The 15,023-nt window shown below is 31.6% G+C and overlaps 1 protein-coding gene across 2 annotated transcripts; it reads left to right on the forward strand.

Annotated features, from left to right (window-relative positions):
• Nucleotides 1-370: 370 nt before the first annotated feature.
• On the forward strand, nucleotides 371-14,482 carry LOC107453446 (uncharacterized). 2 transcript variants are annotated; one of them, XM_087166192.1, is made up of 6 exons: nucleotides 371-513; nucleotides 3,687-3,747; nucleotides 4,106-4,174; nucleotides 7,456-7,518; nucleotides 10,064-10,115; nucleotides 14,035-14,482. In XM_087166192.1, the coding sequence occupies exons 2-6, from the start codon at nucleotides 3,702-3,704 to the stop codon at nucleotides 14,159-14,161; spliced, it is 357 nt and encodes a 118-aa protein (XP_087022318.1). In that variant the 5' UTR covers nucleotides 371-513; nucleotides 3,687-3,701; the 3' UTR covers nucleotides 14,162-14,482. The 2 variants fall into 2 exon arrangements, with proteins under 2 accessions (XP_087022318.1, XP_087022317.1); XM_087166191.1 differs by having other exon boundaries at nucleotides 378-513; nucleotides 7,453-7,518; nucleotides 14,035-14,303.
• Nucleotides 14,483-15,023: the final 541 nt, after the last annotated feature.

Raw genomic sequence — 15,023 nt, forward strand, 5'->3', positions numbered from 1 at the left:
CGAGTTCCATGTCTTTTTTTTTTTCCCCTTTACCCCTCCTCCTCCTCTCAGCTACATAGAAGTGTAATATTTCCACTTCCATAACATTTTTCGCGTTTAATTGTCAAAAATATTTTCTAAAATTTGAACGACGCTTTTTTTAAGAATTATGTTTAATGCACAGTTGAGTTCTTTGTAGTTTCTTAACTTTAAAGTTTTTAATGTAGAAAATCAAGACATAATCTAACGTACTTCCTCTAATGAGTGCCCACAGAAGTTAATTTTGAGAGCATGCAAAGTATTGTCATAAATAAAAGAGTTCTGACTAAGCGCCACCTATAACCTATTTTTATCGTCAATTAAAAAGAGAATTATAAAAGGTCATTTTATTATCGTCTGCTTTGAATAGTTCTTTAAAAAATCAAACTTTAATTTACTAAAAAACTAAATAGTAAAGTATTGTTTTGAAAACAAAATAATACAAATGGAAATAAAAGAAACCTTTTTCATTCAGCAAATTACTCCATATTAAAGGTAAGGATTTTAACTAAAAGTGAAGAACGATAATTAATCTAAATTTATTTAAATTGCATCCTATTGGTTTCACCATAATCAATTTTTATCAAAATTGCACCTGAATATTTTATTATAACATAATTTAACTCACAGAAATAAAATTTTTTAACTTATTTCGCTTTCACTATAAATATTAAAAATTCTGTATTCAATTAAAATTCTTTTCGATAACAGCCCTTAATACAAGAATCAAAATACAATTATTCTACTTTTGCTTTATCTTAAGTGTTAGTTTTTATTGCAATAAAAGATTTTTTCTTCTTAAAATAAGATAACTATTAAATGAAGATTAGTGACATTACAATAAAGCACTCCAAAAAAGTTAGGACCTAACTGTTAAATGGGTTTTCTAGCAGCAAAACGAAAACTTTATTACTTTATTAAATTGTGATTGAAAATTTTCGAACTGTAAGATATACAGTTTTTTTACCTAACTTTAAATTATGTAATTTCAAATGACAAAATACAAAATTTAAACATTAAAAATTTGATCAAATAGAGTATCAGTTTTCAGAAAAGATCACATTCTTAAATTGACTTTTCTCGGGAACTGTTTGAGAGAGTTAGTTTCATTCTTATACTTCGTCATTTAATTTTACAGAGTTAGAAATCACTCAATATTAAAAATCGTTAGTGATACTGCCGCTATTTTGAGTGTTCAATTTCATGTAACCTTTTGTTTTTCTGCTAAGAATTATGAACTATTATTAGAATTATTAGGAACTTGAAATTACAATTTTCAATAGAAAAATGTGCAGGGAGAACGAAGATATTATAATTAAATAAAAACGTACCATTCGAGAATTAGCTCAAGAAATGTTAACTGTTAAACTTGGAGTAAAAAATTAAGTAGTGGGCAATTATCAAGCATTGTTGACTTGATTAGTTTTTTATGCAATGTCATCATTATTTTGTTGTTAAGCTTTAATTTTAAACTGTGATCAAATCAAACGAGTTAGAAGACATGTGTTAGAGAGATAATTAACTTTTATCTTATCCGTCGTTGAACAGTCGACCCAATTTTTTGGGTTTCCGACTACTAATGTTCAACTCCGTAGCCCTGTAATTTTGAACCCAATGCAGAAGACAAGGGAATTCCTGGATGAAGTACTGGGAGAAATTTGCTTTCGTGGAAGACTTTTCGATGGAACTAACCGCATTTGCGTTACATGCAGAGGAAGACCGCGAAAACCTCCCACGGTTAACCTGACGGCTAGGGGACTCTAACCCATGATCTGTCTACCACTGAGGAAGGACTATGGTCGGTGCAAGCCGGATGTGGAATTAATATCGAAAAGCCATTGCCGGGATTCGAACCCGGTTCACCTCATTGGAAGGCGAACGCTCTATCCCCTGAGCCATCGCGGCTCAGAGATAATTATTTATAATGATTATAATTAAATTGTTTGAAATAACAATTGCACTCAAATGAAATTATAATTATGTTTTCGCGAGAAAATGTAATATTCGCAGTGAATATTTCAACTTAATTATTAAAGAAACAGAAACACAAAAGAATTTAAATTAAAGGAAAAATTTAGATAAATGGAATAACCCATTTATACAGAAATCGATTGGGGACCCAAAATCAGTTGCAATTTTCTGTCAGCCTCTGTTCTGACAGCTCTGAACACTGCATAATCTCTCCTAGCATATAGCTTATATCCCCTAGTGCGTCTCATATCTCCTAGCATATTATAACAGAAGATAATAAAGAAGCATTTTTTTAAAAAAATAATTGCTTGTATGGAATTATCTTTGGGTAAAATAAATTTAAAATTACGATCAAAAAGTTCGATTAGCTTAAAAATTCTCCCCCATTAGAAGCTGACAGAGAGGTTTTTATTCTAATTCTGTAACCAAATTAATTATAAACTAAAGTAGACGATTATTACGAACAAAGGAACCTATGCCTCACATATGCTAATTAATTAGTGTGGTTACTAATTATAGTACTTTATGTTCTGCACGAACGAAAAAAAAATCCAATATAGTATAATTTTTATATACAGTAAGATTTACTGTAAAATCATTGAATAACTGTAATTAAATATATATTACTCTAAAAACTAAGGTATAAATTTTTACGGAAAAGTTCACTAAAGTTAGTTAAGTTCACTAAAAGATTTTTATAAAATCCGAAGAAAAATGTTTAGCGTAAGCTAACATAATTCTTTTTAGTAAATAAATGAATAGTTTCAACTTTCGTGGAGAAAAATTGTTTTATGCCAACACTGTTAAAAATTTAGGATAAAATTACGAGAAAATAATTTATTACGAAGCAAACAAAAATCGCAGCAAAAAAAAGGAAGAAAAAAAAATAGTGCGTGGAGTCTCTCAGCGCGGAAGAAGTTAAACTTTCTTAACCTGCGACGTTAATTGTAGAAGAATCAGCAGTCGTAGAAGGATCACTAGTTCTATTCAACGACTCTTTTTCCTGCTCCGCTCGCTTCCGTGCTCTGTAATAACGGTAATATTGTGCATTTTTCCCTCTTGAACCAGTGGAAGTGCTTGTGGTTGCCTCATCGTCTCGCCATGGAAAATGTATTTGTATTAATAATGTATGTGAATGCGTCATAATGTAATTTCAGAAGAGAAAACCTAACAATCAATTGATATTCACAAGAGACGTGCCTTGACATAACCTTAAATCCTTCGCATTGTCCGTGGGACTGTTTTCACTCATTTTTTACAATTGTTATCCACTAAATTTGAAAATAAAATATGCTATCCTATTAAATTATATGTGTATCAAATCAAACTAAAAAATTATTTATAGAAAAACAATACTTTTATTGTTTTCATGCTAGTGAGAACCAAAACAATATGGAAATGAATGAGGGAAAAGTGGATCCTACCACGTGATTTCCCGGCTAATAAAAATGTAGCGTTAAACGTTTAACGCAACCTTGTTGGAAGTCGCATAAGAAGTATAACTTCAAAACAATTTTTTCGTTATCTTGAGATATAGTGAGTTAACTCTTGACATGTGGGACCAGAGAGTTCCAGCGAAATATTTTTTGAGTTGTGACAGAGTTACCTTTACGCCGCAACTATGACAACCGTGCCTGGATGCTCCTGGTAAGATTCGAAGTTAATAAAAGTTATTAATTTTTAATTTTTTTTAACAGGTTTTCACCTCATCCATGGAGAACGAAGAAAATAGAGCTAAGGAATTATGTTTAACAAATGGTAAGAAGTTAGCAACTGGCTAATTTAACATTTAATCATAAGTATTTATCAACAATTTATTATTATTATTACATATTTCAAAAGTAACAATTCTAAGAAAATATTTTGCTTTTTCTTTTAATTTTTGTACAATTTTAAAAATTATTTTCATTATTATTATTGCTGAGAAAAACTATAAAGTAATATTTATAAGCTTTTGTATAAGTGTTTTAAAAGATAAATATTAATTCTAAAATTATGTGGATGCTCTGAGATTATGCGGACAATTGTAAATTATGCGATAATTTGTAGTACCCAGTTTATGCACCAAAGATTAGATATTTTTATAAGAATTTTAATTTTATTCCTTTCATTACAGATCCAAATGCATCGGGTGATTCGAGAACAGTTGGAAGTCTGGACTCTTACGATGGCAATTATGACAGGAGTAAGTTCATCAAATACTTTTTTAATGAGTATATTTTACAACTTATGCACTTCTATATGCAAGGCAAATTCGACTAAAAAAACATTACCTTTATAAAACGATAAAAATTTTATCCTTAAATATTAATTTTCAAATCTGAGTACTACTAACTGGTTAAGTTAATGAATGAAAAAAAAAATGTTTGCGAAATGTTATTGTTACCCCTATCTGACACTTGCTAGAGGGGTTAAGATTTTATTACCTCAATAAATTTATGCCAGTACTTGAAACATTATTTTTTAAATTTATGTAATTCAGTATTTTCACTGAAAGTAAAATAAATAAATTATAAAAGCGCATAAATTTCAATTTTCGTCCCATAGATTAAGAACGATTTTATACCCAAAAATTGTATGAAATAATATGTTAAAAGGGGTGGAAAAAAGACTCTCTTAACACTAACTTAGACAGTTCTCTCCAACCCCCTGAGCCGCGGATCGGTACCAGGTTGATGAGCTGACCCACTTCTGAGATTATAACTATCAATGTTCAACTCCAATGCCTTGCAATTTTGAACCTAATCCAGAAGACAAGGGAACTTCTGAATCAAGTATAGGGGGAAATTTGCCTTCGCGGAGGATTTTAGATGGAACTAACCGCAATCGCGTTACATGGAGAGAAAAACCACGAAAACATCCCATGGTCAGTCAGACGGCAAAGGGACTCTAACCCATGAGGATAAGTGGGTGATCGGTTTACGAACAGATCGGTTAACCAACAAATCGGTTAACGAACACTTTCACGAAAGATTTTTGTGTTCCGTTAACGAACACATATTCGGATAACGAACACTTTAAAGAAAGATTTTATGTGTTCGGACAACGAACACATATTCGGATAATGAACAAAACGAATTCTAACGAACACTTCTCGGCCTGAAAAAAAGTACTATTAAACGTTTGTTATCATTTTGCATACAAAATAAGATCACTGAAAGGAGAAATGTATAAAGCATGCTTAGTATTGATAATTACTAAATGAAACTTGAATTAACAATGAATTTAAATTTAAAGGTCATTCAATAACTATAATTATAAAGCTTAAAACACTTCTCGTTTACCACTCTGAGAATCCCAGAGCATTCAAAAAAAAATTCCATAATTAAGAACAAACTGCCAGTAATGTGGAGATCGAATCAGAGGGCGTGGGTCACGCAGTATCTTTTCAAAGAATGGCTATTTGAAGTTTGTGCCCCGAGCATCAAGAACTTGATACCAATGACTTGCCGTTGAAAGCACTGCTGCTATTGGACAATGCACCAGGATATCCAAAGGATCTTGAAGATAATTTGCTGACAGACATTCCCTGGCTGACAATTCAGTTTTTACCTCTGAATACGACTTCGCTGATTCAGCCGATGGATCAGGAAGTTACTGCGGCTTACAAGAAATTGTACACTCGCGCGCTGTTTTGAAGCAAGCCAATTCCCCTCAACAATGACTTCAAAAAAGTTTTGAAAAGAAAAATTTGAAGCTATTCGTATCATTCAAAAGGCGTGGTCAGAAGTCACACAGCGATAGTTGATTTCTGCTTGGCGGAAGCTGTGTCCACCCTTCGTTCAAGGTGACGGATGTGATCAGGGAGACACCCCTGAAATTATGGATGAAATTTTGACAACTGCTAGAGATCTGGAATTGGAGGTGAACGAGGATGACATAGAAGAGCTCATAATGGGACATGTAGATTAACTGACGACAGAAGAGCTCCAAGAAATTTTGAATGAAGAACACCAAGAAGCACAGCGAAATGTGTCTCCTTCTGAACAAAAGGGAAACGAAAGAGGATACCAATGCCGACATCTGCCGTTAAAGATCTTTTGAAAAAGTGGGAGGATGTCAGAGCAATGGTCTTAGAATGGCACCCAAACTAAGCTGATGTCAGTAGGGTTGGGGATTTTTACAACGACAATGCTATTAATTACTTCCGGAAAATCCTGACAAAGAGAGAAAAGCAATCGGCATTGGGCATGTTCTTCAACGCCCCATAAGCAAAAAATGAAAAGGACTGATTAATATGCAAGACTATATGTATGTATTATTTTTTAAAAAACTTAATAAGAAATTATACATTTTTTTAAATTAAATTTTTAGGGTCTCCAGAACGAATTAATCGATTTCACAAAGAAGTCTATGGTGAATCGATGATCGGTTAACGAACAATTCGGATAGCGAACATAGTCTTGGAACGGATTATGTTCGTTAACCGATCACCCACTGATTTTTAAGTCAGCACTGTGGTCCCTGAGAGACGGGTTCGGAATTCGTATCGACCAGTCTCGAACCCGTTTCACCTCATTGGAAGGCGAATGCTCTGTCCCCTGAGCCACCATGACTCAGGGACTAACATATTTTATTTTATAACCGTCGTTGAACAGCCGATTCAATTCTTGGGTTTACGACTACTAATGTCCAACTATGTAGACTTGTCCTGCATCAAATATTAGGAGAAATTTGCCCTTCGTGAAGGACTTTTTGATGGAACTAACCAGCATTTGCGTTAAATGGAGAGGAAAACCACGAAAACCTCCCATGGTTAGAATGACAGCAAGGGAACACTAACTCATGATCAGTCTACCACTGAGGATATTTTACGTCGGCACTATGGTCGGTGCAAGCCAGATGCAGAAATCGTATGGACCGCCATCGCTGGGATTCGAACCCGGTTCACCTCAGTGGAAGGCGAAAGCTCTATCTCCTGAGCCATCAGGGATCAGGAACAAATATAGGGGATAAGGACTTATCACTTTACCTGAGGAGAGTTCGAAAATCAGCACGCTATTGGCAGACCGTTTTTACTCACAAAACTTTTTGTGAGTAAAAATCTTTATATATATCTAGTAATATCTTACCGCTTCAGTTTCTTTGGATTGTTTATTTAATGCTACTAAGCCATTTGAGGAAAGAGTTATAAAAATTTTACTCCAATATTTTCAAAACAGTGTACATTTTAAAAACTAATTTTGACATAATAATGCTCTTAAAAAAATGCAAAATTTGCCTTAAAAAACTCCTAGGATAACAAAGGCTGAACTCAATCAGTAAAGTTACAATCAAATTAAGCTCTGGTATAATCTTCCCTAAATAGTATGAATGAGGGTAGGACTTTTGAACAAAGTGATATATTTTACAAAAATAATTCGGTAAAATTACTGAAAATTCTACAATATACCTTTCAAAACATTTATTTCATCACTTATTAGAAGTTTTATACGAATCTAATTTTAATGTTTTATTTTTAAGCAGCAGACTCCCCATCAGATGTAGGTGGAATTGTTGAAAGCTTAGAACCATGTGAGATGATTCAAAGTATGACTTTTTGGATTTAATTCTTTAATCAATATTTAATATAATCTAGTGGCTCAGGAAGGTGATATAGACCATTAACGTGCGTATGAGAGATTTTGCACTCTTCTCCGTTCTAGGGAGCGGGTTCGAACTCGGCCGCAAACCCTGGTTGTATCTACTACATAATATCCTTCTCTAACTTGTGCAGCTTTTCAACTTGAAAAGGGATTATACTGAGCATTGTAATGAGCACGCAATCAAGGCTATGTGTTTGTAGCAATAAACAAATCTTCGTCCAATCTACCATGTCTTGTCGCTTAACTAGAGCAACACTGTGCAAGTAGCAAGTTCTTTTTAGTAATTATATTAAACAATCACTTATGTCCGTCTAAAATAATTACATGCCCACTTCTATCATCCGTATTTATTTAAGATTTTTTCTTTTTCCCTTTTTTAATCTTTAACATGTATGTTACAAAAAACTTTCATGCATATTAACATAGAGTAACTATAGGCTAAAAGGTTTACATCAAATAACCTCTAACTGCCAGATCCAGATGTCTTAAATTGAGAAGTGGCTTATTAAACCTCGAATGACGGTACGTCCTTAGTCGCTCAGTTTTACAAAATCAACACTATGAAAGTTTAATCAACTGAATAATTACTTCACAATTGGGCAGAATTGATAAATTTAAACGGCAAGAAGTAGTACTTCGTTTACGTCGCACTAGAGCTGCACAATGGACTATTGGAATCGATCTGTTGTTGTTGTAGTTAATTTAAGTCTCACTAGAGCTGCACAATGGGCTATTGGCGACGGTATGGGAAACATCCCTGAGGATGATCCGCAGACATGCCATCACAATTTTGATCCTCTGCAGAGGGGATGGAGCCCCAGCTTCGGTAGCCCAACGACGAACGACCTGCGCGTGAAGTCGAGCACTTTACGAAAGAACAGTTTACAGAAGATTTATACCCCTCACCCTCAGTCCTTTCGTAGGTTGATCAAAGTTGTCAATCACCCACTGACTGACAGCAGTGATGTTGTAGCAAGGAATTGTTTCTTAACGATCAGTCCACTGTGAGGCTTAAATGGTAAAACATTAAAGAATTAGATGGAGATGACAGTTCAAAAATTTTTTAAGTGTCATTTCGCAATCTTTGATACAACTCGGAGTTAGTAGACGCAGCAAACACATGAATAAATGTTTCGTTTCGAGACTACCAAAATTGTTTTGTTTCGGATTCATTCATTTAATCCATGTAAGCCTTTTTTTTTTGTCACTTATCTTAATTTAAAAATGTGTACTGATCCTTTCACTAATTCTCAATGATTAAAATAAAATATTCTCAAACTGTTTTATGAAAAAAATAATTGTAAAATATTTACAAAAAAAAATTTATTATTTACTGCAAACTGAAGAATTTTGATATCCCAAAAAGTACGAACTCATTTAAGCTTTAGTCATTCATGCGAAAGAACTTTCCTTCCTTTCCCTTTCTTTCAAAAAAACATAAAACGAAACTTAGCCATTAATCATACATGCTTGAAATTTTCCCAAAAATCAGTGGTCACGGAATATTTTTCCTATTTATTCACTCATCTAAAATAAAACAGCAAGATAAAATCAGCGCACAAATAAGGAAATCTCTATTTTATAGATAAAAAATAATCAAGTACATATTAAGATTCTTATCTTTTAACTACTCAATTTAAGGCAGCCACTGAAGTTCAGACAAACAACCAATTATAATTATTTCGAAAATATTTTAATTTAAAATTTTAATGAATAAAAATACATAGAGATTTTTAACCAAAACGATTTTCTTCTTTTTTACGTTTTAGAAACATAAATTACAATGGCACAGTGATTAATGCACTGAGCTATCATTGTATGGGATCGGCATTCTATCTCAGGAGCATCAAGCTTTAGACGGATGGATACCAGTTTATGTGGGAAATAAAGGCAGCCGGTGCGCATTGTTGCACGCTTTGCCAAGACGGTGAATTTCGGAGACTTGACCTCAATGACTACTTTGAAGTCAACAACTTGGCAGGAGAGATTTACTTTCGAATGATCGTTACATTAATTTCTAGAACAACTAATTTTAAGATTTAAAAATTCTCTTAAGAAAAGAATTAACCAATAAAAATTATCTTCCTAATTTTTTTTATAATAGTCTATTGTCATTTTAATTAAAATTAAATTGCTTTACTTATCTTATTGCTTTGTTCAAAACATTTCTAAACTTAAGTTTTTAGCCTAAGCTTTGCTTATAAATTAGTTACATATGATTTGATTACTTATTTGAAGTATAATTAAATATTTGTTATGTTGAATTAATTACTTGTGGTATTACTTGTGGTGTGGTGGAGTATAATTAAATATTTATTATTATGAATTAATTACTTGTGGGATCGCCCACAAAATGCCTTTTTAACAGAAATATTTTTTCTTTTAAGTTACGAAACCATATTTTATGCAATATATATTAACTAAAGATACTGAAACTCTAACATCAAGAAATCCTACCATATCTTGTTTAATAGATTATTTCCTTTTAGAATTGGGTTCAGAAATGAAAGACTTGTTCAGCGGTTGGAGCGAAGGTTTTTTGTAAGTGGAAACTTTTATTTTATTTAATGAAATAATATCATATTTAAAATTTATATTGCATGAACTTTGGTTTGTTTTTGCAACAATTTGAAGTTAAAATATCGAGTCATTAAAATCATATTCATTATTAAAATAGCAAAAGGAAGAAGAAAAAAAAGGTTTTTGATTAATATTACTTTACTAATTTTACGATTCAATGTCAAAATTAATATTTACAGTCAAAATAGTTCTTTAGATTTCACACATAAGGAAAACAATTCTAACTCTGCGAAATATCTGTAAAATGATTTCTTAATTATTTTTTATCTCTTTCTTATTTTTAAATTTCAATGGATGATGATTCGTGAAAATTTCCTTATTTGTCTGAAATATTGAGGGGGGAGCAGTGATGGCTCAGGGAATAGAGCGTTCGCCTTCCAATGAGGTGAACCGGGTTCGATCCCGGCGATAGTTGGTCGATACGAATTCCGCATCCAGCTTGCACCGACCACAGTGCTGACGTGAAATATCCTCAAAGGTAGACAGATCATGGGTTAGAGTCCCCTTTCCGTCAGGCTAACCGTGGGAGGTTCTAGCGATCTTCCTCTCCATGTAACGCAAATGCAGGTTAGTTCCATCAGAAAGTCCTCCACGAAGGCAAATTTCTCCCAATACTTGATCCAGGAGTTCTCTTGTCTTCTGGATTGGGTTCAAAATGACAAGGCTACGGAGTTGAACATTAGTAGTTGGGTCAACTGTTCAACGACTGTTATAAAATAAATATTATGGGGGACTTTAAAGAGATTTCTACTTATAGAAGCGGACATATACCCAACGCCCCCACACAAACTAAACAATGGTGTAGTCAATTTTAATATAATGTAGGGCCAAAACATTCTAGAAAAGTGGTAGAAAAATTTCTCTTTACCGCCCACAGCTGGGCCCTTCAAGATTTTATAATAAACAATGTAATCTAAGAATTTATTATAAACTGGACGCATGAATCAGCTCAGTAGAAAATGTTTAAATTCTCAAAATTAGTTGAGCACCCACAGGGATTAATCAATAAATATGGATAAAAAAGGGCAAATAAATGGAATAATGCCAATTTTTACCAAATGAAAAATTTCAGGTAGTGTGCAGACCAGAAGGTATTAACTCAGCAAATGAATGAATAAAGCTAAATGTATAGATAGACATGTTAAAGAAAGAAATTATAAAAAATATATTACAGTAAAGACTGTGACGAAAACAATTTGGATAACAAACCATAGTTTAAAAAATTCTGCTTTTAAATATGAAGGATAAAATGCTTTGTGGAAACTATTTATACAAATTAAGTATAAATTTAATATTTTAATTAATGTAATTATTACATTGTAAATGTTTTCAAATTAAATTAAAACTTTTTAAAATTATTTTTATCTCCAGAATTGCTGGTTGTTTTGCCAAGAGGATAGTCAATCCCCTTAACCATGAAATTCTAAATTTATCTGTTATCTCCTCCACAGAAAAGGAATATTTTATAAAAATTGCATCTTATTTTTGAATCATCATTGAGACACTCAGGGGTAATTGTGAGTCCGAGTCAAAATTCCGGAAAATTTCTTAAATAATAAAAAAAAAAAGTTTAAATCGAAAAAAATGTAAACAAGGTTTTTTCCTTTTTCTCAATATTTCTTAGTTGCGGCCCTTTAAATATATTTAAAATTTTACACATACCTATACCATTTACACATACCTATGATGACCTGGAGAAGTGATTGAAATTTACAAATATGTCTTTCTTTTTGGAGTTTATGATTATAATAACTATTTACTGATAAAAAAATGAATATTAATCATGAATATAAGCTTATAAAGTATCTGGCTCTCCCTTACAAAGAAATAAAATAAACTGTGTTTTTAAGTTCCACCTTTGAAAATTTGATTTCCGGAAACTTTTGTGATCAATGATTTTTTGAAACGCCTGAACCTTCGATCTACGGAAACTTCCGGATCACGGTTAGCGAAAAATTCGGAAATCCGGATTTTTTCGGGAGCACTATCAGCCCTGGACGTTAATAAAATCATATCCTACATCTTAAGAAATTAATTACAAAGCCATTTGATAAATATTTCAAATTATTAAGCAACATTTATTATAATTATTTGCACAAATAAAAGGCAAAGCCCTCGCCCACTCACTCATCATTAATATTTCCATTTTCCATAATGCTAAAATTTGGAGCATGATTTGATTGATGATGGTACATCTGTATGTGATAAATAAAAATAAAAAGTTTCATTTCGATATTTCGTAACTTTCAGGATATTTTAATAGACAGTAAAGATAAATAACTTACTTTTACTTAGATAAAAGTCTCAAATTCGAACTATGTGCTTATCATATAAAAGAAAAACTAAAAAGTTTCATTTCTATATTTTGTAATTATTTGTATATTTCGTATTAGCAATGGTAAATGACATTTCAACCTATATAGAAGCCCCAAATTTAGACCATGATTTTTATGAGACAAATTAAAATTATAAAATCTTTATTCCGATATTTTTTTACTATCAGGGACATTGGGGGATGGAGTAATTAGCCTAACTAGCACTTATGCTAAATAATACGTTTCCACAAATTACCTCCACGTGTTAGGTACAAAACAGCCAACTTGGCTTTTGTTAACCAATAAACCGCGAAGAGGTGAATTTGTGTTGGTAGATGACTATGTGGAACCTCGAAGGGGTGAGTTTGGGTTAACTAGACACTACAGATAAATTCAAGAAATATTTCTAACTCCCTATAAGACTACAAAAAAAAAAAAAAAAAAAAAAAAAAAAGATTTTCCTTATTTGTAGATCTTAAAAGTTTTAGGTTAAATTATTGAATGATTCGTAGATTAATCATCTAAAATTATAAGAGTAGTTAAAATTGGCATCATATGCTATAAGTTTGGTACCTATGCAAAGACTATTCTCAAACATGTCAAAACTAAAGCTGTATGCTATATATTATTAAAAATAAATTAAACTGCTAAACTTACTGTATCAAAATTAACAATCTAACTTACATATAAATTTTTGTAAATTCCACATTTTAAAGTTTCTACATTCTTTTTGTAAAAATCCTAGAATAAATAACATTTACATGCAATAAAAATGGCCATAAGAGCACAGCTGAAAAAGTAACAAATGTATTTTGTTAAATAAACAGATAAAATGAAACGAGTAACTATCCCATGTTCTAACTTATAACTTTATAAATGAAACAAAATATCCATAAAATAAAAATAAAGTAAATTGGCTAATAATATAAATAATAATTAAAAATATTATTCCGTCATCAATTTCTAACTAGGAATGCAAATCAGAGCTAAAATTTTGAAACAGATCAAATGTTGAAAATGTCAAAAATAAAATTGCATTTATAATAATAAACATAACTTATAGAGTATCAATTAAAACTACAGGATTTACGATGTCATTGTTACCTGTCTTCATCTGATTAATGCTGAGTGGGCTTGAAGCAGCCATCAGGAATAGAACTGCTTTCCTCACAAAGGCAGTTCAGTGTCTCAGCAAATTTTAATAATTGACTTTTACCTTTGACTGTATTCGCTTGACAAAAATAAATAAAAACCAATCATGACTTTTAATATAAATAATAGTAATAACAACTAATTTGTCAATTATCCTATTTTGTACTAATATAGTGTTTAATACCAAAGATAATATAGATGCCAAAATTAAATGATACAAAAGTAAGAAAATCAAAAGATGTTACTAAGAAAATAAATGGAAGAACACAGTCTTTTTTTCCTTCATAATTTATGTAATTAAACCTCCTAAACACGTTTTTTTTAGTATGCAGTTGCATGCAATCGGTGCATCTCAAGATTAAATATAAAGCATGACAAATTAGTTTATTCACACAAATGAAAATTTTTTTCAGACCATCAAAGCAAATGGAAGAACAAGTTCTCAAATCGATGGATGATCTGAAGAAACAAGCATATATGTTAGAAGCTGAATGTTTAGAAAATAAACTGGAACAAATTAAAAAGCGCATGACCGATTGATGTAGAAGTATCTGAAATAGAATCATTTTTAGAAAAAAACTGAATTCAACAAAGGAAAAAGCGATTGAATGTTAAAAAAAAATTCATACATTTTTAACCACTTCTTATGTATCTTTCTAGTAAAAGTCTTTATATGCTATGTAAAAATTTTGCTTTTATTTTTTAAAACTTCGACATAAAGTTTATTACAAATATTTAATTGATAATTAATTATAAAAATAACAGAGTGTAACTAGGAGGTAAATTGAAATTTTGTATTAGAAATATTTAAGCAGATGTCAAAAAAAAAAAAAATCATTAAAGCTAGCTCTACTCATTTTTGAAAAAAATTGTTTTTACCATTTTCATCAGTCATTTTGAAACATATTTATTCTTCCATTTAAATCATGTGATAGTCACATCCTCAGTAAAATAGTACAGTTTTAAAAGGGAAATTTTAGAACTCTTGCGTAACAGACTTCTTGGACCTTCATAACAGAGACATTTTCTTAAACTTTTTAATTAGCTTCAGAACTACTGAGCAAATTTTATCGCAATTTGGTTTGAACACAAGTTGATCTAATACAAAATAAATAAATAAAATAATAATCACCAAACTGTTATAATACAGGTGCATGATCCTGCACTTTGCTTTATTTTGCACCCAGTATTGAACAGCCAATCCAATTATAGGTTTACAACTATTTTGCAGTCACGTTAATTACAATTCAACCCAGAAGACAACAGAACTCAAGTAGTGTAACAAACATAGGGACAAACTAGCCTTTGTGGAAGACTTTTTGACGGAACTAACCCACATTTGCATTACACGGAGGAAGAAAACATGAAAATCTCTCACAGTCTGACCATTCTCACCGTGAAC

The sequence above is a fragment of the Parasteatoda tepidariorum genome, chromosome 6, assembly GCF_982258835.1.
Source record: "Parasteatoda tepidariorum strain Cologne lab strain chromosome 6, Ptep-v5.0, whole genome shotgun sequence".
In the NCBI taxonomy this organism is placed as follows: domain Eukaryota; kingdom Metazoa; phylum Arthropoda; class Arachnida; order Araneae; family Theridiidae; genus Parasteatoda; species Parasteatoda tepidariorum.

What these genes read in the sequence shown, in the direction of transcription:
- LOC107453446 (XM_087166191.1), top strand. Translation starts at nt 3,702, where the DNA reads ATGGAGAACGAAGAAAATAGAGCTAAGGAATTATGTTTAACAAATG. An exon ending in GGAATTATGTTTAACAAATG is followed by an intron (nt 3,748 to 4,105) that starts GTAAGAAGTTAG and finishes CTTTCATTACAG; the next exon opens with ATCCAAATGCATCGGGTGAT. An exon ending in CGATGGCAATTATGACAGGA is followed by an intron (nt 4,175 to 7,452) that starts GTAAGTTCATCA and finishes TTTATTTTTAAG; the next exon opens with CAGCAGACTCCCCATCAGAT.